Genomic DNA, 24,084 nt, shown 5'->3' on the forward strand with positions numbered 1-24,084 from the left:
TGGCTTGGATTTCTTTGACTTTTGTTAGTGGATTGCTTTGGCTTGGTGTTGCTTTGTTTCAGTCACTGGTTCAGTTTGTATTTTGGGCGGATCGGCCCACTAATGCCACCACTGCATGGACGCGTTCGCTTTCGGGTTTCTGTTTTGCGAGTTGTTCTCATATATTTCTCGCCAGCCGTTACATATGCAGTGCAGCGGAGGGAGAACACTCTGCTAAACTCGTTTATGTGAAATACATCAATAAGATTCAGCAGTAGAAGTGGAGAACTTGCGCGCTTTGGTTGCATCTGTGTTAGTCGTGGCTGGTTGATTTGTGCGACGATGTCTGGGTCCTATTATTTCGTGATCGTGGGACACTTCGACAACCCTGTCTACGAAATGGAGTTTCACCCCGCCAATAAGCAAGCAAATAAGGTAAGCTTGAATGGTCTCCTCTGCAGAGCGCTGCTGTGTCTGACGGTTTGCGGTTTTTTGCGACTTTCAGGAAGACCACCGGTATCTAAGCCAGTTCATTGCTCACGCTGCCCTCGACCTGGTTGACGAGTGCATGTGGGCCACGAACAACATGTACTTGAAGGTTGTGGACAAGTTCAACGAGTGGTTTGTGTCTGCTTTCGTCACAGCGAACCGTATCCTTACTACCGTTTAACCCACTTCATGTATCGAGGTGCTTCACTCCATTGAGGCAGAGGAAATAAGGACTGAAAGTGTTTTTTTTTTTTTTTAGAGGAATGCTAGGGGATTTTTTTGAATGGATGTCGTCATTCACTTGAATGCCAATTTTGCATTGAAGTAAAGAGTGAGGTATTTCAGTAGAACACGTTCTTGGGCAAGTTGGTTCATAGCTTGAGTAGATGAAGCGCACAAAAACACAGCACACAGGAAAGGAAGACACGAGACAGGCTCCTGTCTCGTGTCTTCCTTTCCTGTGTGCTGTGTTTTTGTGCGCTTCATCTACTAAAGGGTGAGGACAAGTTGAGCCTAACATTGCCTCATGCAACCCCTATTAAATATTAGCCAGCCATGTTGACATCATGGGTGCGGCAATATAGTTGAGGTGAACAGTAAATCGACACCACATATGTCTTCATGGTGCGGCTTTGTCGCAGCTAGTGTATGAACAGGTGCTCGGGAAGTTTGCTGTTCAGCTGGAGTTTTTACTCTATTATAATTATGCTGTCACTTTGCCTTGACATGTGTCACAAGGAATGCGTTTCCTGGTCCTGCATGACGTGAAGAACGAGGATGGCATCAAGAACTTCTGCACGGAGATGTACGAGTTCTATGTGAAGGTATGAAACCTAATGTGTGTTGCATGCTCGATTTTATTTTGACTGGGTGTTTTTTGTCTTTCAGTATGCCTTGAACCCGTTTTATGAACACAACACACCCATCAAGTCTGCAACGTTTGATGAGAAGGCCAAGTTCTACGGCAGGAAGTACCTGACGGGCTGAGCTGCTCCCCTCTTTCCAAGCCTTCAGGAAGCCAAACTCAAGAAGTATGCTAGTGATCCGTGTGCCACGCTAAGTTTGCAAATGCAAGACTGGCTGAGAGGTCCATTTTTGATGTGTGCATGTTGTGACCATGTTTCTAGGATAATAAATATAATTTCCTTGGAGAGTGCCTTTTGAAGTAGCTTCGGTAAACTAAGGCACCAATCTACGATCAGCTGAAGGGTGTTCCTTCTAACTCAGGAGGGACTCTTTCCTCCTCCTCTTTTGCAGTGAGTAAGAGTGGGTGCAGTGGGCATACAAGCTAGCAGCAATTTCTTCAGAACCCATGCGACACCTACATCATTGCTGCAAGAGGTTACCAAAATTTTTTTTTGCTAACAAATACAAAAATTATTGTGGGATTATAAAAAAATGAAAAATAAAGTGTCCCTGCCCGTGCCGCTAAGCACAACGGGCTTACTAACAAATACAGTGAGCAAGATTAAAGAATGGCCGTTTTACAAAACATACACATTACCTGTGCATGCAGAGTGCTCTACATCCAGAAGAATGAACTGCCACATGGCTGGAGTTATTACTAAAAAGGTTATTGAAAGAACGTTAGTAATAGTAATTTCAATTGTGAAGAGCATTGGGCATGCTCTGTGTGCTGGGAAAACAGCTGGTGATCATATGAACCCAAAAACACGTTCAAAAAGGCTTGAGAAGCTGGCTGATCAAACGGCACTCCTTGTTTCACATCACACTGGCTTACAGACAACATCCAGACATGTTTCGTCATATTCAGGCCCACTTCATAAGCTGCTGCACCCTTCAGTCAATTGTCAAAGCAGCCTTTAAGATAAAATTAAAACATATTCTAAACTGTGTTAGCTTTTAGTATGTTCGAGAAGTAATCTTTGAGTGTACTAAACCAAATCACATGGGTACGTCAACTTGGTACACCTTTAAACATGACAGTGCTAGTTCAAGAATCCTGTTGAACACTATACAAGTTTCAGATTGTTAACGAATAACTTTTAATGTGAGCTTGGTTCTTTGAACATACAAGGCGAGAACAACACACCACGTACCATAGATATTTCTAGCTATTTTTATCTCTCTTCAGCAGCATCCACACAGCTTTTCCAATGACACGAACAGATTTTTGTCATGACCGACTCTTGCTTAGACAGTCCAGCAGTTTCATGGGACTAACATGTTTCACGAGCCAGACTGCGGTTTCCTGATAACATGGGCACAGTCATACTTTCCGCGTACCACCTTCAGTTTGAGACCTGGAACGTCTTTCGTCCGAGACTTGTAAACCAGTACGACGCTGTGCTCCTGCAGGTTGTGACCCACGCCAGGGACATAGGCCGCCGCCTCCTTGCCATTGGAGAGCCGCACCAGCACACACTTGCGGTTGGCCGAGTTTGGCTTCTTGGGCTTCTTAATGAGCGTCTTGATGACCACGCCTTTCATGAAGGGCTTGCTGTCGAGCGGGTGCCGCCTTTTCTTTTTGGGCGGTGGAATGCCCCCAGCATGAATGTTTTCCAGGACGGGGTCGTAGATGAGGCCGTCATGTCGTGGGGGTCCCTTGAGTCTGAAGAAAAACTTATGACGCACAGGCTGCACCGTTGGAAGGCTTGTCCTATGGAGCTGAGTCAGTGCCGCATTGGGAGGGGTCACCGACTGTCTGGTGTGTGGGGAAGATACGCTAGTCTGCCATGCTCCAGTGGCACAAAATGAGAGGCCTGTTAAGGAAAAAATCAGAAAACTTCAGTAAAGCACGTTGGTGGCCCAGTTGGTTCAGCATAGTTGAAACTATCCCGAACCAACTTCTTTATCTTTGTTACGTCTCTCCTGCGCTATAAAATTTTAACATCAAAACTATTATGAAGGACATATTCATATATGCATGTCTGTCCATAATTTATAATGATGCATAACCTAGAGCAACTCTTTTTTTCGCTGTTTAAAGATTATGATTGGATTTTTATGGCGCAAGGGCAACTGTGGCCAATGAGCGCAATGACACAAGGTATTTTGCATTTCGCTCTTACAACATCCATTGAGGAGTTGGTACGGACGCAAGTTTGAGAAGTCATAAGTCGATAACTGACCTCTCTGCCTTGGTTTCATTAAATTTATCTATCTAAGTCAACAACTGTGCATTTCTAAAAAAGGAGTGCAAGATTCCCGTTACGTTATGCCGGCAGTGCAAAATGCAAATTACAAAAAGTATCAACTGAGCTCAAGATCGCCGCTGTTATCTTTCTGCAGCCTTCGGTACTGGTATTGCGCCTTTCGGGGTATGTAATCTTGAATATCTATGTACCCATGCACCCGAGGAGATGATGTCAAATTAAAGCTTGACGATTCGCTACAGCTCGGCACTTTTTGTCGAACTAAACGCGTATCTAGACAATGGCTATGCATGTAGTGCTCCGACAAAAACAGACAGAGCAAGCAAGATGCCATGTTTCATTTTGTTGTTGTTGCGCAAATCATAATAAACAATACTACTAAAAAGTTAAGGAAAGTGTGAGCATCCGGTGGTAAAAGAATTATGCGAAGGAATGCGCTAAAAGCGGCACAAGAAGACAACACACACACACACACGACACAAGCGCAAACTAACAACTGTTTATTCCTTGTCTTCTTGTGCCGCTTTTAGCGCATTCCTTCGCATAATGATCAACCAACTGGCCCCGGTAATAGCTTTGGTGAAAGAATCATAGCTACGGGATCGAAGACGGTGATTCCCACGTTTCGAGAGCCTCGAGTCTAGAAAAGGCACTTACTCCGTGACGGCTTGGCCGCATGGAGGGTCATCTGCGCGAAGGCATTTCCAAGACTTCGCAAACAAAACATGATCGAAGAACACGAGTAGCCGCAAGGCTAGAAACTGCACAGCATTAGTGAGTAAGCGCACAGGCGCTGCAGCATGCAGCCGCTGCAGCGGTCACCAGCGCCGTGAAAATAAACACGCGCTTATTCAACGGGGAGTTAGTCTTGATGATGATAGTGTTTAATTTGCGCAAATTATGGATAAAATAACATCAAAAAGCAAGTAATTACTAAAAAAACGTTCAAAACATAGTTTTAAATTAATTTTGCAGTAATAGTTTAAATTTTTATTATTGTAATGAAACAATAAATTTTTAAGTCTGTTGGCGTCAGGTGGCAGCTACCACCGGTCAGTTTCCAAGAAGAGAGCATTATCACTCGACACCCATGCGCAACGAGAAGCGGGAAAAACAAACGACGTGTGAGCCAACCGCATGTAATGCAAGGTAAACCCCAAGGAGAACGCCAACCTCCTAGTGTAGGTCATACCTAAGGCGAAGGGATGGCGAAATTTCGCTTACTTTCCTTGCAACTTAAATTTTAGGATAGGACTGTCATGGCTCTTTGTACTACTTACCATATTTTCCGGTGTATAATCCTCGCCTGTGTATCGGTTGTTGCGGTGAAAACCTTTTTTTTTTTTTAGGAAGGGTGACTATAGGACCACGCTTCATGGGCGGGATCCTCAGTCCAGGACTCCGATAGCTAGGGCTGGACGGAGCAACTTCCCGTGTTTAAGCCGTACCCCCCGTTAGACAGCAGTTTTCCCGAAAAAAAAATTGCCCGTAAGCTGAAACGTTGTAAATAAGCATCAGTTATTGTAATGTGGGATGTTCCTGTTGTATAAACAAACGCGGGCTAAAGACATCCTAGTCGGAATCAAGCGGAAGAATGATGGGCTTGGGCAGGGCATATAATGCGAAGTCAAGATAACCGCTGGTCCTTAGGGGTAACGGAGTGGATTCCAAGAGAAGGCAAGCGTAGCAGGGGGCGGCAGAAAGTTAGGTGGGCAGATGAGAGTAAGAAGTTCGTTAGGATACGGAGGGCGCAGCTGGCAAAGGACAGGGCTAATTGGAGAGACATGGGAGAGGCATTTGCCCAGCAGTGGGCGTACTCAGGCTGATGATGATTCATTTGCTTTTGTTGTATATAGACTGCACTCTACGCTGGATGTTTCACGGGATGCGTTATATGTAAATCCTGCATATGTGAACCCTTTGCTGTTGTGTACCTGGGGCACTGGGGGCCAGAGGTTGGTATCTGACCTAAAAAATCTGGACGTCACCTCAGCCTCAAAAAGAATTTGCCGACTTCACTCAACCTCAACCTGGTCAGTTGAGGTTGGGGTCTCCTTATGCGCCCTCACCTCACTTTTCCTGAGGCCACTGCTGACATCACTCAACCTCACCTCAACCTAAAATTGTGAGGTTGAGCTCGGCTGCTCGACCTCAGAAAACTAACGAAAAACAAAACAAAGAGCGATTAAGAAGTTTTTCAGTTAAAAACAAATCTGAGAATCCTGTGAGATAGGAAAGCCAAACTGATTATGGTATTATTTGATAAGGTGTCTGCACACACTATTCATGTGCACGCAATAGGAGAAGCTTATAATCTGGGATGAACCCTCAGAGAGTATATGGCCTGCGGGCAGGGGTGTCCCATACGCGGTTACCACCAGTACGTCGGTGAGTATTTTATATGTGTCAATACTTGGCAACCTGCTTCGTGTATACTTGTTCGTATTGGAAGCCTCTCGCTCATTCGCGCACGAACCGGCAATTGACAAACACTGCCCTTCTACACCATCTGCCAGAAATTGGGAGGAGGGGGGAGGTATTCACGATACTCGTCGATGTACCTTCCAATGCGACGGTTATGCAGACGCATATCGGTATATTTCGACCTTCTAGCTCTATCCGGCATAGCGAGAATGCTCTTTTCAGTCCTCTGTATATTGCCTTCGAAAACACTTAACAAGTTGCGACGACTGCAGTACACCAACAGAGGCACGTTGTATTTATGTCTGTGTAGAAGCGAGCGGCTTCTTTTATTAATGCGAGAGCATTAGATGGCTCACTTTCCAGGTCACATCCGCAAAAACGTATCCGCAAGAAACGGCGCCAATTATATTAATTAGCATTGATTAACTATGTGACGTCATCATTTTCGTCGCGTGACTCATCGGCTCGTGACGTCGCATGGCACCGTTTTTTTTTAAGCGAAATTTATTGCCACAGGGCATCAATGATGGGTGAAGGTGTGATGAATGAATTTAATTTCTACTACATCATTCTCCAGTTTCTGTTAAGTCAGCTTGTAATGTACAGCAGGATCCCCTTTATTCGACTGCAAGGCAAGAGCCATGACGTCAGTTCCGGCAACGAGCATGAACACGAAGCAATCTTGCTTGGTGCCATCCGCGCTGCGACGAATTTATTGCGTGCTTGTTGGACTGAACTTATTTGTTTGCGGCATCAAACAAAGCTACCGTTGGCCAACGTGATTTACGTGCTTGCGCGCTCCCGGGAGCTTGAGCCGACCAGCAGGGCGCCGGGTGCTACGCCAGCGGGGCAAGGGGGAGGGAGAGTGGCGTGCTGTGACAGTAACACTCCTCCCGGAAAGACCAGAGGGGTGCGTCTTCCCGTAGGCTCGGGCTGAACGGACATTACGGCGCAGCACCGGAAGCTAAGAGGGAACTGTGGCATCCGGTTGTCCAAACAGGGGAAACCGAACACCAAGCGTCATCACTGCATGAACATTGCGGCGGTGCCCTGCAACTCAGCTTCGGAAGCGGCACTCGTCGGAGTAATACGTGACAACTGCAAAAAGTCTCCATCTCAAAATTTCGACCTCACCGAATGACGACCTCACTCAACCTCAAACTCACGCTTGAGGTTGAGGTCTGATTTGCTGACCTCACTCGCAAAATTTCGAGCCGTCGCCAACCTCACCTCAACCTCACCTCACGACGTGAGGTTGAAGTCGTTTTAAGGTTGAGGTCGACCTAATGAGGTCGAAACCCCATGAGGTTGCCCACCTCTGCTGGGGGCTACCTCAAGGTGTCTCGGGAAGCTTCTTGCCTTGAGTCTGCACTTTCCCGTACAGTATTGATGTAGTGTGCGTGAGAGAAGTAGCATGGCTTCGCCGCTACTGTGCAAGCCATCATCCCCTTCGAAGGCGATATGCATGCCTGCGTATCCATCCTCTTCGTCATCCACACTTGTGTCGCGCCCTGGTCCTGCGTCATGCACTTGCAGCACCGAGGCACTGCAGCTCGTGCCTGTCATCTAAAGAGATTCCCGTTTTCAATCTGGCATTGCAGTATCCTCAAGGACACTGGAATTAAGCAGTTCTTAAGGACTTTGGAGTTAGTAAGCTTGGTAAACCTAGGTATGGTGTCCGTGTGCACGTTCCAGTGTGTTCGGTGCACCCCCCCCCCCCCCCGCCTTTTTACTTATTAGAGAGCTTTAGCATACAGTGTACCGTGTTACCGGCAGCCCGCGCGCAGTCAGTGCGCATGCGCAAACCGCTTTGAGGGCGCCAGGCACCCGACAGCGTCATGCGCGCCTGCAGCTTCGGGACCAATCAGCGCCTGCGGAGTGGCGATGGGCGGGCTCCCGGTATACCGGTAACGGAACACTGTATGCTAAGGGTGTCTATTAAATAGAGAAATATAGATGATCCCACGAATAATTGTATTTCTCACTCGTCATTGCACAGAATCGTAACGTATGTAAAACGACTGCGAATAAACATCTCACCGCAGTCATGCATAACACAGTCTGAAAACAGTTTCTAGACATTAATCACAATTCAGCGATGATAGACATTACCGGCACATGCTCACTGAATGAAAACTCCGACAGTCAGAAGACACTGTCCGCAGTCCACAAAACAGCGAAAAAAATGCAAACACAAAAAAAAAACAATTTCAGGGCCCAAAACTATTAAACACGCTAACAGGCGTTATCTACGCCGCTTTACGTTCCATACGGTCCCGGACAGTAGTATCCAAGGGTCCTATACACACAGTTTTCATCGTTCACCGTGTACCCCGTCGGAATGCTGCGCAGTTCACAAAACGCAGAAGCGTGGAACGCATGTCGTGGAGTCACCCTTAGACAATGGTCGCACTTTCAACGTTCCAACATCGCAGAGATCCTTGCATAAATTGCGACGCCCAGTGAAGTGAATTCAGTCGGTGAATTTGCAGCTGTGCGAAGCCGACGTACGCCCAAGACAACCAGGAGCCTTCTATAGATACTGACCCAAACAGAAGACTTGGTCAAGGTTCTTCGCTCAAGACACTGGTAAGCTGACCACTCCGCAAGACACGCTTCACATCTCGTAGAAACAAGTGCGGACAGTCTCCCATTACAGGGGACTTGTATATGGAGTCGGCAGTGAAATGGATGCCAATACAGCAACGTAATCTACGCACGCAGGGAATCACCTGAACGCCTTGCAGTCCATGGTACCCGTCCAGTCCAGGTGCAAGTACCATGGCATGGCGATTTATATCGCAGCTCGCCCTTTCAGCGACTTCTCGATGGGAGTGTGGTCGTGCTAAATACGGCTGACGTTACGCATTACATCAGTAGCGGATGGTTCGAGGAAGTGCATGCAGAGTTGCGAACTGTCCCTGGTGATTGAGTTGGCAGCGGCGGTGGTTGTATGGACGCTGAACGACTGGAGATCAGGAAAAGCCGAACACTTCGAGGACGCGGATGACGAAATCCTTGCTGCTAGCCAGCGGCAGATTGTCGAAGGTGTCGCAGTGCTCTGTGCGACCCTTCTCCAGGGACTGGTCGATGTATAGCCCCATGCCGTTCCTGCACAAGTCGCGGTGCGAAAAGCCGACATTATAAGGTGAATGCGGCCTTTCCAAACAACAGACGGATGCTTGGGCAGCCTGAGCTTGACTGGAAATACAGTTGAACCTCGTTATAACGGAGTGTTGAACGAGCTTCCAAGGGGAATCGTCATCCCTTCGTTATATCCATTATTTTGTTATAAGCCGTTTCGTTATAACGAGGTTCGACTGTATCGTTATTACCCGACTCTTCCGCGCAACCTTTTCCACGCTCGCGATAACTAAAAAAAAAAACACGCATTTTAAGCAGAACTGTTAAGCAAATTTCATGGTAACTTTGGCGTAACTTCTGGTAGTTGTTTTGTCTGTTCTTGGCGGTCATCGCGGCGCGCGCCCCTCGAAGTAACAGAATCGTAATAACGCAACTGCGAGACCGGCCGTCGAAGGCAAATGGAAATTAACGGTGATAACACAGCGCACCTTCCAATCCTTTCGTACTCGCATGCGGCCCGGCTGGATACAGCCTGGCAAGCCGCAAACCGAATTGAACTCGGCGCAACCCGCGCACCCGCCGCGCTGGCTCAGTGGTTAGAGCGCTCGGCTACTGATCCGGAGTTCCCGGGTTCGAACCCGACCGCGGCGGCTGCGTTTTTATGGAGGCAGAACGCTAAGGCGCCCGTGTGCTGTGCGATGTCAGTGCACGTTAAAGATCCCCAGGTGGTCGAAATTATTCCGCAGCCCTCCACTACGGCACCTCCTTTCTTCTTTAACTCCCTCCCTTATCCCTTCCCTTACGGCGCGGTTCAGGTGTCCAACGATATACGAGACAGATACCGCGCCATTTCCTTTCCCTCAAAACCACTTATTATCAACCCGCGCCACCGTGATCCGCCTCCGCGAGGTGCCACTGCGCGTGCGCAGGACGCCCTGAAGGCACCAGATTGCGCCACACGCCCGCCAATATAAAGTCCCCAACTACGTGCGCGGTCTCGACGAGGCAGGCGCGCCCTCGGGGCGTTCTGCGCACGCGCAGTAGCACCTCGCGGAGGCGGATTAGGGTGGCGGATCGCATAATCTAAAACTATAATGCCTCGATGCATACCTAGCCCGCCGTGGTGGCTCAGCGGTTAGGCCGCTCGGCTACTGATCCGGAGTTCCCGGGTTCGAACCCGACCGCGGCGGCTGCGTTTTTATGGAGGAAAAACGCTAAGGCGCCTGTGTGCTGTGCGATGTCAGTGCACGTTAAAGATCCCCAGGTGGTCGAAATTATTCCGGAGCCCTCCACTACGGCACCTCCTTTCTTCTTTCCCTCCCTCCTTTATCCCTTCCCTTACGGCGCGGTTCAGGTGCCCGCCGATATACGAGACAGATACTGCGCCATCTCCTTTCCGCCAAAACCAATGATTGTTATTATTATTATTATTATTATTATTATTATTATTATTACTATTATTATTATTATTCGATGAAAACCATGGTGATGCCAGCCATGCTATATCAGCGCACCAAAGTAGGGTAGGAGAAGTAGCATGAAGAGCTTGACCGCCATTTTGGTATCGTAGTGCCGCTGGGGCTGTTTGTCGCGTGGTTTAGGTTCTGTATCCGATTGAAACCCGCATACTGTTTCGAGGTTATATTTTCGTGAAAGAAAGTGCGCGTTAGAATCGAGTAATACGGTGTGCAGTTTGGTTCGCTAGAGCTTTCCAGCCTCGGCGGGAACCTGTTTTGCAGATTGAAAATGCCGAAGGTCTGGTATGACACGTGAAATGTCTACGTATGTTTAGTTTTTTTTTTTTTTTTGCAGGCGCCTTCAATAAAAGTACAGCGTTCTTTTTCCAGACCTCAGTATAGTGCATACACCTGCTGGAAAGTACAGAATGTTCACCTTTCTGACAGCTGTCAAATTTGCGGCTGGAAACTGCACAGTGCGATAGTGCGAAAAGATTAACGCTACGATAGGTATAGCTTCAACTGAGCTATGGTCGGATACAACTCAAGAACGAAGCGGCTTTTCCCCGTCAAAAGACCCCCTTCCAGCCAATGGCGTCGGCCGGTTTTCATAAACCTGAGCGTGACAATTCAGGGGGGGGGGGGGGCTATCCCCTTTAATTTGCCACTCCCTGCATTTTCACGCAAGCAGGCTAATAAAAATCGACTGACGCCATTGCCTGGAAGGGGGCTCTGACGGGAAAAAGCCGCTTTAGGCTTGAGTTGTATCCGACAGTGTGCTTGGGTAATTCATGCAGGGAAGATTTGTAACAGTAGCGATAACATGATGGCCAAAAATTAAACCGTTTTAACCGTACACCTGTAATGACATTCGTGTGACGTAGTGGGCTGTAGATGTGCTGCTACATACCGCATAACCTCTCATAAGGACCAGACACGTGTATAGGCCGCACCGCCCTGTTTTGGACTAGATAATTATGAAAAATACGCTTATACTTTCTTCTTAATTCGAGCCTGGGCCGCACCTTAAAATTCACACCTGAATTTTAAAAGAGTGCGGTCCTTGCAAGAATAATTTATGCGGTATTACAACGAGTCGAGATCCTGAATAATACGCTGAGGTAGAAGCCGGCCATTTACTATTGGCAACGCGATGGGGACACCACCACCTGAGCTTACATGACGCCTTGCAAGTCGTCATTCGAATGAAACGCCGTTCCTGCTCAGAAAGCACCTCGGCTATGCATATGGCGGAATTAAAGAAGGCGCCAGGCAGATACCATCGGATTACTAAATACCGCTTCTGACACGGACACGCTATCTTTTGCAGGCGCGCAGGATACTTACAGCCAGCGCAGTCCTGGACTAAGGAGGACACCACACTAAAAGGATGGGAGCGGCTACCATTGGTTAAATAAAAAATTCCTCCTCCTCCTCTTACACCTATGTCTAACATTCTTGGGCAAACATTTGGAATATTGGAAAATTGTAAGGTCATCATAATCACCAGCAGCCTGACTATGACCACTGCAGAGCAAAGGCCTCTCCTAAGTCTCTCCAATTAACCCTGTTCTTCCGCGTGTGTAGCAAAATTTTTCTTTTACAGTTTTTCCATCGCTCGCATCTAGAAAACCAATGGAGAACACTTTTGACGATAGCGAAAGCGTTAATAGCAAAAAAAAAATGCAAGCCTGTTTTGACGGGAGATCTGCGGATAAGGGTTGATCGTTATAGCGAAACCTTAAAATATGCGAGAAAAAAAACTGCGTTCATAAACACTTTCTAGATGATGTCAGGACGGCGCGAAAACAACAAGGACCAAAGAGGCACACGAACACAACAGGACAGGCGCCTGTTCGTGTGCCTCTTTGGTCCTTGTTGTTTTCGCGCCGTCCTGACATCATCTAGAAGCTATGCACAAACTAGCCCAAACCAAAGTAGTTCATAAACACTTTCCCCTTCAAAAACGCCCAGAATCGTTGGGAATGAGGCTGAGAAAGGCGTGCGCCCGAGTGTACCCGGCGCCGATCTGGAACATGGTCTGGTTGGCGGAGAGGAACAGCTTGGACGAGTGGGGCACGTCCTTGACCGAGCCGACGCCGACCCAGACGAAGCGCTTGGGCTCCGGCACGAAAGTGAACAGGAACGTCTCGCCCGTGCCGAAGTAGGCCTGCTTGCGCTCCTGCCACTTGGTGGAGCAGTAGGCGCCGAATCGCTCTCCCCGCGTCGTCAGCACCACGACCACGGTGGGCTCCCACATGTCCGTATGCAAGTAGAAGTTGGTCAGGCTGCTGCCGTGCTCGTTGGTCGAGTAGATCATCTCGGGCTGCAGCATCGTGATGCGAGGAGGCAGCCAGTGCCAGATGATGGCCATCTGCGGGGGAAAAATACACGCAAATTATTAACGCGGTAGAGTTAAAGGCTCCGTTATACGCAGAAAAACCGGCGTCGGTGTTATGAGCGAAAAATCAAGGGCATGGCTCTGGCAGGTGATCCCCAGAGAGACCTATAGGAGGCAGGTGGGCCACCTAGTCACGTGACCTTGCGGCGTCATCACAGCCTGTCCACTGGATAGTGAGCAAACTGCCCACCGTGGCAGGTGACACTTAAATTAATGATTGTTTGCTCGGGAAGAGTAGACTGGATCGCACAAGGCCCACCTCTGGGAGCACCTGCCATCGCAAGTAGTGGCTCGTCGCTTAACCGCTGCACCACTGCGCCAGGAGGGCTATGAGGACACCCATCGATCTGTGAATATAAAGTAGAGGATGCCCTTCTGCATATATGGGAATTAACCCATTACGGTCCCACCATTAAAGCGGAGCTTAATTAAATGTCTTTTCCATTTTTTCTTACAGCGGCAGCTGCCAAGGGCACGTTTTCCGGCGTTGGCGTAACCCCGCACCACTTTGATTGGCCATCATATAGTGACGTCACGCGTTACGTCACTGCAACTCTCTGCCCTGGTTGGTCCGAACACAATAACGTAGCACAGTAACGTCACGCGCACTCTACCAGTTAAGGAGGCAGTAGTTCACCACCGCAAACGGTTTGAAATCCCTCTCACTCACACCCATTCACACTCTCAGGACATATCAATGCATTTGTGAGTGAGCCTGCCGGCCTATGCAAGTTCCTCGTCGGTTATATATACTTTAGCACAATCTGGGAGTATAGTCCGTGAGCGTACAGCGTTTTCGTCGCCCTGCCTGCGTACCAACCTGCTCGGCGCTGAGTATCTCCGAGTGGAAGTTGTTGAGCGGCACCATGCCCAAGTGCATGGCGCCCCCGGCGCCATACTTGCTCTCCTTGACGGTCAGGCAGGCAGAGGTGACCTCCAGGCGGAACACGGAGCCGGACATGCTGCCGTCTGCGACCCCGCGCATTGGCTTCCGGTTGCGGACGTACGCCTCAGACTTGAGCAGCTGGTCGTTGAGAACCTTCGCGCTGACGCCCTGGGACGCATAGCGCGGTCCGGAAATTATTGCTAGCTCTGGGCAAGTCGCGGTGGTTCAGCGACTACTAATGCGATAGCGTCATAGAAGCCCCATTGGCCCAGAATGCGTCGTCGGTGATGAAATTCGCCCATTGGCTGGTAGGAAATGACGTCACCAGACGAAAACATTCACATTGGTTGGAAGGGGATGACGTCACCAGACCTGAAGTGACGTCACTTCCGGTAAAGGCATCAACTGATGCACCCTTAATTGTCTGGGAAGTTTACAACAAACGGTGCATGCAGTTCACACAATAGATATACACATGTCTACTTGGGATTAAAGAGCAGACACCAAAAGGAAAAACAAATGTGATGGAGAGCGGGTGAGAAGCAATCTGAGTGGTGTGGTCAGAGGATTCGCGTAGATAGGGCGGCTTCAGCCGAAACAACTTGGATACGAGTGCCTAGATGTCACTGAGAAAGAGGTCTTTGTTCGGCCATGGACTTGACGCGGCTGACGATGGCTTCAAGTACCATCTGGAATGCAACAAAGAATTAAACGCCCGCACACCGAGGTCCCTCTTTACTAGAAAGAAACCAGCGAAATTAATCAGGAACCGGGCACTATATTGCCGCGCATCTTTGTAGTTCTAGCGAGAATATATAGGAACCCACCTATCGTGTGGCGGTAGGACGTTCAGTGGGTTCTGAATGTTTCTGGGACACTTTTCGAGTTACCGAAACGCTTGAAGAGGCATGCATGCTCACTATGGACGGCCTTGGAGTTCCTGGTGCCCATTGTACGTTGAGGCGAGGCCTTGTGCAGGCTCAGTTTTGTTGGAGGACCACTAGAGGCCTGTCTTCAATGACCTTAGGGACACCAGGAACGTCAAAGTACTAGGAGGGAATTTCACGGCCATTCAGCAGAGCCTTAATTGCACACGCGTCAATCCACCGACGGATGTGTACATACCTGGATGTTGTAGGCAGTCTTGATGAACCTGTCCACGTTGTCGGGGATGTCCTTGCAGAACATTATGATCCGGTCTAGAAAGCTCCCCGGGTCTGGTGTGCCCTCATTGCTAGGTCCTGGCGCAAGAGTACAACGCAGTATTCAACAGCACGCATGTAGCCCAACCCCTTAATGCGCGTGTAAGACGTCATAACCATTCCAGTTGGTACACGGCCATATTAATGTTGCCGTCTTTGGGCACCTCGGAGAACTAACTTAACTTGATCTTGCAAGTGAACCAGTTAGTAGAATGAATCTGGGGTCACTGACCGTGTCAAAAACGTTTTGACAGCGAGCGACATTTCATTCTACTACGCTACTACAGCTGACCAGAGGACATTTAAAACCCTGCACTATAGTTTAAGCAATTCGGTTAAACGTTCCTGCTGTCTTCAGGTCGACAGGAAAAAACATACCCCCCCCCCCCAAAAAAAAATGGCGTTGGTTTAGCTCTGGTTAAACCTGGAGTGACGCGATAGCTACAGCTGGCCGAGTGGAACTTGCTCAGTTGAATTGCAAACTCAGACTTTCGCCGCTCCGTTTCGCTAGGCGTTCCTTCTTAACTTCGTCCCACTTGACATGGAGCATGCGCATAGCTGTGGCAGCTCGGTTTCGCTGGCGTGCCGCGCCGCCGGCAGCAACAGCTGCTCCGCACCACGTGGCCGGTCACGTGACCACCCACGTGACGAACCACGTGATCAGCCACGCCACCGGCAGCTGCTCCACACCACGTGACCAACCACGTGACAGCGGGGCGACGCCGCCACGCTGAAGGCTCGAAATGCTACCGTAATGTAGCTCTCGCTACAAAAAGAAAAAAACTTCATGTGACTTTACGGTAGACTGAAAATAATTATCCTATTCTGCGACCAATGCGACGCTGTCCCGCTGCGATTGGTCCCTTCGTATCGCGTCCAGACAGGCGTGAAGAGGCTCGGCTCGGCAATGCAGATCAGCTCCCGTTAGATCATAATGTTCTGGGAATTCCCCGAGGAGGAGTGCAAATTTTAACAGAAGCTTGGTTTGTGCTAGTTGATTAGAAGTTTTTGTGTGCCAACGCGGTGGCTCAGTGGTTACGACGCTCGGCTGCTGGCCCGAAAGACGCGGCGGTCGAATTTCGATGGAGGCGAAATTCTAGAGGCCCGTGTACTGTGCTATGTCAGTGCACGCTAAAGAACCCCAGGTGGTCGAAATTTCCGGAGCCCTTCACTACGGCGTCCCTCATAGCCTGAGTCGCTTTGGGACGTCAACCCCCATAAACCATAAGCCAACCGAACCAGAAGTTCTTGTATATGTAGCGCTAGACAGACGAAGACGACCCAGAATACACAGGACAGGACCTTTCCTGTTTATTCTGTGTCGTCTTCGTCTGTCTATAGCGCTATGTATACGAGAACAAATTTTAATGAACGGGCTATTTACTCATGCGCATCCACCAAATCCAGCCACACGGTTACAAGTGAAAACTCTACAGCTTTCTCAGAAATTTCGCATTTTGAGGAAGGTTCGTCTTGCTACGGACATCGAACCCGGGACCACCGCCTGTCCTCCGGGTGCTGGTCCCAGGACTGATGGCCCAGGTGGTCCCAGCTAACCAGGACTGCTATATCAGATGGCACGGTGAGGCCTAATCGATCAACACTTTGAAGTGGTAAAGTGTTAGTCCGAAAACCTAGGGAAATTCGGCAAGTTGGAGCAGATTTGAAATAAGGAGTCACATAATTACACATTAGCAAACACAAAAGCCAATGTCTTCGCAAATGATTCTCGGTGAAAGAACGAAAATGTTTGGACGCGAGCGCTCACCTTTGCTCCTGCTCTTCTTGCCGCCAAATACGCGCGCGAAAATCGACACGCTGGGATACTCTCCTGCGAGCCAGAAGAGAGAAAGGGAACCACGCGGGCACAGTCGCTTGAAGACGGTGTAGCCATAACTCAGGCGCACATGCATACTTCGTTTCACACTCAATGTATATCTCTGTCAGTTTTATGGCAAGCTTACTTTCGCTGGCTACGTCCGCCCATAATGAGCTAGATCATCATCATCATCAGCCTGACTACGTCCACTGCAGGCCCTGCAGTGCAGGGCAAAGGCCTCTCCCAAGTCTCTCCAATTAACCTGTCCTTTGCCAGCTGCGCCAACCGTATTCCCCACCTAACCTTCTGACGCCCCCTGCTACGCTTGCCTTCTCTAGGAATCCACTCCGTTACCCTTAGGGACCAGCGGTTATCTTGCCTTCACATTACATGCCTTGCCCAAGCCCATTTCTTCCTCTTGAACTAGTTCATCGGTGCAGTGCATAGAAATCAAACGTCAGTTGGATCAAAGGGGTTCGATCTCTTAACGGTATAAAGGAACGATATCATAATTTATCTACCCCCTCTCGATTTTCTTTTGTTGGCAAAATAGGGAAGAGAGAAAGCTGTCACGCAGTAGACAGCATGCGTGACTCACTCGGGTGCGCCTGTACAAAGATGATGAGGATGGCCATGGCGATGCGGTACAGCGCACGGACGCCCTCGATCAGGAAGCAGTCCATGGTGCGAACCTGCGTTGTTCCACAAGGCCTTCTAAACGCTCTCTGTTTTGTGCCTTTAGGCGCCGCAGTAGGCGCGGTAGGTCGTTGCCGAAAATTCCATTTTCTTTTCAATGCGTTAGCATTATAACCCCAATCAGCGCAGTGTCCGACGTAAGCGGCGGTGTGTGAAGCCTCGGAGGAAGAGTAGAAAAAGTGAAGAGAGGGAAGGGGCGAGAGGGATAATGAAGGGGAGAGAGAAAATAGGGAAATAGCAAAGAAAATGGAGACAGAAAGAGGGTGGTGAGTTGAGAGAGGCGAGTTGGCGGGAAGCGGCGGACGGAGAGAGAGAATCCGCGGTTGCCAACATAGTCGAGGGGTTGGCAGAGTGGCGAGGGTATACGGCGTGGCGCACTGCGATCGACGGACTTTATCATGCCACCCTCTACCGTCAGGGGGATACATTAATGCTAACACATACTGTGGCGCATGAATTGCATTGATCTTCTGTTACTCTTTTTTTCTTTTCTGCTAACTAAAGGATACATCCCCGAAGGCCCGAGCCAAAAGGGACATGGGGCTGCGAGAGATGTGGCTCTGCCCTCGCACCGATAGGCCCCACGCCATCGTGGAGGGATGGATCACCTCCCGGTTCCCGTCGCGCTTCCTACTATCTCCATGGTGGACCACATCGGGATATGCTGGACTGACGGACCGCTCAAAGACGTCGATGTCCATCGCGATAAGTCTCTAGGAGCCTTTATTCGTTTCCGCGTCTTTGTAACAGTGCTCCGCGGCCACTTACCACGTGGTAGAAGGGCAGCCCGCGGAAGATCCACAGCTGCCAGGTGCGGAATATCTTCTCCAGCTCGTCCTCCCGGTGCACGTGGCGCAGGAGCTTGGTGTACGTCTTCTTCTGCGCAGCATGCCAGGGACAGAGTCACTGTGGGAACTCCGTCATTGGGAGGAGCAATGCATATGGGACACGTGAATGCAGAGATATAGAGTCGTATATGCTCACCGCCAGGCGCTTGGTGAGCTGCATGAGCGTGTGGGCCGACGTGTCGTACATGATCCGCGTGGTGCTCAGGTGGCGCACGACGGTGCCCTCAATGAGGGCGCACACGCACTCGTACGTCTGCGAAGAGCACACGTGCTTACACCTTATACAAATAAAAACTACCGGGGGCACTTAAGTCTCCTTACGGGATATGAATGTGAAAGCGTTGTGCACTACTGCTGTTTCCGTAGCTGCGTTTGTGGTTTATTATATGTCCGCGGTATTCTGCACGTTTGTGTAACTTAGCTCACCAAACCGCATACCACTCGGAGCTCTGCGGTTTAACGCCAGTATATGCAGAATTGGTCATTCTCTACTTAACACTCATAGCTGGCTGTGAGTCCTCATCTAAACAGGAAGGAGTAAAAAGGGAGTATGTTGTCCTCTAGCTCACTCCCTTTTATAAAAGGGAGTGCGCTACCCATGGTGCTCTTCCGAGAAACTTACCCGGCCTTACCTGAGTTATACTCTGCATGCGGACCATAGAGTTTCTTACCATTAACTAGAGGGAAAGCTGGCGGCGCTGCACCTGAACCTCCATGGGCGCGCAAAGCATCATGGGGCGATGAGCTACTTAGTGCGAGACACTAGGTTTTTTTTTTTTCAGGAGCACAGAGTGGAGTTACTGAGATGTCCCATTCCGTATCCTCGGTGCGCCCCGCGCGCAGACGACTTCGGCGTAAAAGTAGTGCGCAAAAGCCATAGTAGTGAAAACGCAACCGCACACGACGCCAATAAAAGGTTTTCTGTTTTCCGAAATGTGAAAAAACCTCTAAAAGTGTTCAGGCGACAACGTTTTTTAAATATATTTATTTTTAAAAATGCGCCTGTTAAGCACGAAATATTGGCTTTTGTGGTCGGCAATAGTTAGGCAATAGGAAAGCGCCCATGGTGGCTGAGGTGGCCTCGAGCAACCTCCATGCAAACTCCCATAGGTGGGGCGCCAGATTTCTCTTTCTAGTTAACAGTAAGAAACTATGCTGTGTACAGAAAGTGTGGACACTGTCCGTCAGGCTCGACCACGCTAGTTAAAACCACGTGCATACGCTTATTTCTGGCGGGATACCGCCATGAACTGAGTCCCCTTTCTTTTTAACGCGGACGAGTACGCCCGAACAGTTTGAGGAGGCAGGTCGGGATACCTGTTCCTCGGAGAGGTAGTGCAGCAGCAGGGAGGCGACGGGGTGCAGGATGGGGCAGTAGCTGACGAACGGGTGGCTGACGGACACGATGTACAGCACCCGCTCGGCACGCCGCTGTCCCTCGGCCGAGAGCAAGTAGTCCTCGCCGAAGATGGGGTCCGCGAACGCCGGCAGGCTCAGGGGCCACTGCAGGCCGCCCAGGGCCTCCTTGACGGTACTCTGGTAGTAGGCGTCCTCCACGGAGCCCTTGGAGTGGCCCTCGCACAGTTTAAGCCACAGCTGGCCCCGGTTCGGATGGTCGATGGGCCAGTGCTGGGTTCGCACGATGTTCTTCGCCTGGGAACAACGCGGTTCGTGGGGCTGAGTTTGAACGCCGCCAAAGTGCAACACATTATCTATACCTCACGAGTTCTCGTATACAGCGAAAGGCGCAAGCGTGAGGTATACGGCGTCAAGCAGTGTGTGCGCTCTAGTGCGCGGGAGAAAAGGCCACTCATGGAGGAACTCGTCGGCTCGCTGCTGCGGTATCAAAGTCGAAAAAACAGAAAATTTTCTGTCGTCGCAACAGATATTTTGTAGTATCTTTTTGCCCAAGACCTGCAGTACCAACATAAGGTTTTGTTGTGCAACAGAATTTTCTGTCGCATTGTGCTGTCTCTTGTCGTAACGACAGAACAACAGGAACGTACTACAGAAAACACAACATGACTGCATACAAACACTACAATCCTACAAAGAAAAAATTCGGCCGTGACGACAAAACGACCAGAAATTTTGTCGTATTTTGGGCACGATTCTGTCGTTTACTTCCGACTGCGATACTTTCCACTCCACTGCGAGAACTTGTGAGATGGAGTAGAGTGTATGTATAGCGTGCTGGCGATTTTGGAAACTAAGAAACTGCAGTCACCGACCGGCTTCGGAGCTGACATATTTTCGGAAACCGTGAGGATCCCGGAGACACTGTTATGCCAACGATTCAGTGGATTTTAAAGAGGGTTCCTCCCGGTGCGGGTCCAAGACGTGCCGTTATTGCTGATGTGGTCAATGACTGCATCTTTGTACTAACGTGCATACTGACAGGGCCACTGGTGGCTCATAACGCCTGTGACGACTAGAGGCCAATTCACATGATTGCAGTTAAAGTGGCTGCCATGCAGTTTTACTCTCCTGTGGAATTAACATGGTGCAGGGCCTGACTTTAGTTGTTTCAACTTGTTCCGTGCAGACACAAGCGCACAGCAGGGCGACAACAAGTGAAGGGTCTGTTCACTTCAACCACCTGTTCCGTGATTGTGCCTGCAATGGTTCCTTCCGGCGCACCAGAGCCCAGCACACCTCTAAGAGTTTGAAGCCTCAGGAGTGCTATGACCGCTGCAGTGCACGGCATTGTGAAAGTTTCCACCACGTGCTTTGAAGTTACCGTTTGGTTAAGGACTGCATTTGACACCGTTAAATATGTCATGTGATCAGAGTGCAAGCGTGTTCAGCGCAAGCTTGCTTCCTCGTGAAAACCGAAACTATGCGTGAAAACATTAATTAGTGACCTTCGCGACTACCTTTGACAAAGATTATAGCCGGATACAACTCAAGTCTGCGGTGAAGCTCCGCTCACATTCAGGGCGGCCACAGAGAATTCCTCCTTGACGACCAAGTATTAAATCTTTTCTTATCTAAACAAGAAGCGAACCACGAGAAGAAATTATTAGCGCAAGAATTTCGACGTCTCTAAGTCGTTTGACATACATAGTCGAACATTAAAGAGCTGATGTCATTTATTGCTGTGTTTGGTCAGCGGGGTCATACAGGACGCCGCGGGCAATAATAATAATAATAATAATAATTGTTGTTGTTTGGGGGAAATGAGATGGCGCAGTATCTGTCTCATATATCGTTGGACACCTGAACCGCGCCGTAAGGGAAGGGATAAAGGAGGCAGTGAAAGAAGAAAGGAAGAAAGAGGTGCCGTAGTGGAGGAGGGCTCCGGAATAATTTCGACCACCTGGGGATCTTTAACGTGCACTGACATCGCACAGCACACGGGCGCCTTAGCGTTTTGCCTCCATAAAAACGCAGCCGACGCGGGCCATGGACAACTTTTCTTTTTAAGTTGTATCCTACTATAGCTGCGCCTAGCTCTTCCGACCGCCGCAGCCATGTCCGCGCCGTGTGCCCGTTCCCTCCCCGTATACGTTCTTCGTTTTACCGACATCACCTCCTTGATCTTGCCCTGCTTGATGAATTGGATGGCGTCGTCATAGACCTTCGTGATGGGCGTCGGGGAGGCGGGGATCGGCCGTGGTACCTTACACTCGTCGACAAAGTCCGCCTGGAAGCACCTGGGCAAGGCCATTCCTCGCCCCAGGAGCAAGCAGTGAGCTGCATTCAAAGGGGACAATGCAGCGTCAATCGCCGGGACCATGCTCTACATGGTCCCGCAAACCCATCGTATAGTCTTTAGGCCACCCTATCGAAAAAAATGGCGGTGGTTTAGCTCTGGTTAAACCTGGAGTGAAGCGATAGCTACAGCTGGCCGATTGGAACTTGGTCACGTGACCAACCACGTGACAGCGTGGCGGCGCCACGCCGCCGCCACCCTGAAGGCTCGAAATGCTACAGTAATGTAGCTATCGCTACAAACCTCTACGGAAAATTTTTGTCACAACAGATATTGCTGTAGTATTTTGGAACCCGAGAACAGGAATTCTTGTTGGTAACAACAGGATTTTTCTGTAGTATTGAGCAGTCTCTTGTCTTAACGACAGAGCCAGTTATGTCACCACAATAGACAGCTTCGCAATACTACGGAAAAATCTGTCGTAACGACAGGAAGATAAAAATTTCTGTTATATTTTGGGACCGGCTCTGTCGTAATTTTCGACCGGGCAGCAAATTAAAAACGGGGAGGCGGGGAGGGGGGGGGGGGGGAGGTATAGTGGTGTGGGCTTGTCTTTGCAAAATAGGCAAAAATAACAAAAACAAAACAATGAGACCAACACACTGCAAGTGACAAAAGATGCAGCGCAAGGCATAACACGCGCGTAGCAAGATATCATGGCCAACATTCTTGGACGGAAACATTGAATATTTGAAAATTGTAAAGTACTGTGACGGAAATATTGAAGGTCCACTCTTCCGATGTGTAGCTAAATCCTTGCAAAGATTTTGCATCGCTAGCATCAAGCATTCAAGACTGCCATTGAAAACCAATGGGGAACGCTTTTAATAATAATAGTAATTGGTTTTTGGTGGAAAGGAAATGGCGCAGTATCTGTCTCATATATCGTTGGACACCTGAACCGCGTCGTAAGGGAAGGGATAAAGGAGGGAGTGAAAGAAGAAAGAGAGAAATAGGTGCCGTAGTGGAGGGCTCCGGAATAATTTCGACCACCTGGGGATCTTTAATGTGCACTGACATCGCACAGCACACGGGCGCCTTAGCGTTTTTCCTCCATAAAAACGCAGCCGCCGCGGTCGGGGGAACGCTTTTGGCGATAGCAAAAACGTTGATAGAAAAAAAAAATGCAAGCCTGCCGACGTGAGATCTGCGGATGTGTGGATGTGTATTAATTTTTATACTGAAATCTTACAATGTATGACAAAATTGCGCTCATAAACTCTTTCTTGTTCACAAGTGCTTTTGTCCAGAATTGCTTGTTGTGGCATGTGTACAAAAATATGCATCACAGTGTGTAATTTATGGCAGAACTCCAAACGTTAGTTACGTTATAACAAATTGATAGAAGCAATGGTTCTTATAGAACTCAGCGCAGAAACTGGGAATAGATACATGTAACGACATAAACACTTTCGAATCGCACAAAAGAATGTCATTTGCTGGCTGCGCGAATTAAAAAGAAAGGGAAGGAGGTTTACGCCATTCGGTCACATGTTGACGGTAGGGCGCGAGCCCAATACGTGCAGGATAGGCAACGTCCTCTCTTGTGCAAGACGGCTGTGGTGTAGTAATGTCCTGTCCAGAGTTGCTGTGTGAGGGTACGGCGTGTCTTCGAAGCGCAAGGGGTACCTTTCAGACCTCAACAACTGCGGGCAACAGATTAACGATCCATTAATAAGTGGAGCTCCTGCAACAAATGGCCGCTGTACTTCGCCAGCTGTTATATGCTCCCACGAGCACCAGCGGCTTCACTTTTTCCTTGGAAGCCTTTGAAATATCACTGCGACGCTGAAGTTGTTGCTCGCGTTCGTAGCCTCTATTTCGTAGCAACACTCTAAACAGAAAGGAGTAAAAAGGGAGTAAGTTGTCACCTAGCGCACTCCCTTTTGGAAAGGAATGCGCTAGATGACATTTTACTCCCCTTTGTACTCCCATATATAGGCGCATTCGTGTTTAGAGCGTACGCAT

At 49.2% G+C, this 24,084-nt stretch overlaps 3 protein-coding genes across 3 annotated transcripts; 1 reads left to right on the top strand and 2 right to left on the bottom strand.

Moving 5' to 3' along the window:
- The first annotated feature begins 88 nt into the window (after positions 1-88).
- Positions 89-1,619, top strand: Trs20 (trafficking protein particle complex subunit 2). The gene is made up of 4 exons (XM_077666306.1): positions 89-414; positions 485-629; positions 1,207-1,292; positions 1,357-1,619. The coding sequence occupies exons 1-4, from the start codon at positions 322-324 to the stop codon at positions 1,453-1,455; spliced, it is 423 nt and encodes a 140-aa protein (XP_077522432.1). The 5' UTR covers positions 89-321; the 3' UTR covers positions 1,456-1,619.
- A 545-nt stretch (positions 1,620-2,164) lies between these two features.
- Positions 2,165-4,423, bottom strand: tko (30S ribosomal protein S12 technical knockout). Its single transcript, XM_077668128.1, has 2 exons — positions 4,242-4,423; positions 2,165-3,191 (listed from the first exon to the last, which is right to left on the bottom strand). Exons 1-2 carry the CDS (start codon positions 4,309-4,311, stop codon positions 2,659-2,661), a joined length of 603 nt encoding a protein of 200 aa, XP_077524254.1. The 5' UTR covers positions 4,312-4,423; the 3' UTR covers positions 2,165-2,658.
- Positions 4,424-8,688: 4,265 nt separating this feature from the next.
- On the bottom strand, positions 8,689-22,071 carry LOC144134496 (GTPase-activating protein skywalker-like). Its single transcript, XM_077667405.1, has 9 exons — positions 21,925-22,071; positions 19,719-20,054; positions 18,538-18,654; positions 18,322-18,432; positions 17,456-17,549; positions 14,962-15,077; positions 13,771-14,004; positions 12,568-12,923; positions 8,689-9,119 (listed from the first exon to the last, which is right to left on the bottom strand). Exons 1-9 carry the CDS (start codon positions 22,069-22,071, stop codon positions 8,984-8,986), a joined length of 1,647 nt encoding a protein of 548 aa, XP_077523531.1. The 3' UTR covers positions 8,689-8,983.
- Positions 22,072-24,084: the final 2,013 nt, after the last annotated feature.

The sequence above is a fragment of the Amblyomma americanum genome, chromosome 5 (assembly GCF_052857255.1).
Source record: "Amblyomma americanum isolate KBUSLIRL-KWMA chromosome 5, ASM5285725v1, whole genome shotgun sequence".
Taxonomy (NCBI): Eukaryota; Metazoa; Arthropoda; class Arachnida; order Ixodida; family Ixodidae; genus Amblyomma; species Amblyomma americanum.

Excerpts from the sequence above, each read along its gene's own strand:
- tko (XM_077668128.1), bottom strand. The coding sequence starts at position 4,311 with ATGTTTTGTTTGCGAAGTCTTGGAAATGCCTTCGCGCAGATGACCCTC. Across the intron at positions 3,192-4,241 it reads TGCGGCCAAGCCGTCACGGA|GCCTCTCATTTTGTGCCACT; the intron begins GTAAGTGCCTTT and ends TTTCCTTAACAG.
- Trs20 (XM_077666306.1), top strand. The coding sequence starts at position 322 with ATGTCTGGGTCCTATTATTTCGTGATCGTGGGACACTTCGACAACCCT. Across the intron at positions 415-484 it reads CCAATAAGCAAGCAAATAAG|GAAGACCACCGGTATCTAAG; the intron begins GTAAGCTTGAAT and ends TGCGACTTTCAG. Across the intron at positions 1,293-1,356 it reads TGTACGAGTTCTATGTGAAG|TATGCCTTGAACCCGTTTTA; the intron begins GTATGAAACCTA and ends TTTGTCTTTCAG.
- LOC144134496 (XM_077667405.1), bottom strand. The coding sequence starts at position 22,071 with ATGGCCTTGCCCAGGTGCTTCCAGGCGGACTTTGTCGACGAGTGTAAG. Across the intron at positions 18,433-18,537 it reads AGCTCACCAAGCGCCTGGCG|AAGAAGACGTACACCAAGCT; the intron begins GTGAGCATATAC and ends CATGCTGCGCAG. Across the intron at positions 15,078-17,455 it reads CTTTGTACAGGCGCACCCGA|GACCTAGCAATGAGGGCACA; the intron begins GTGAGTCACGCA and ends CTCTTGCGCCAG.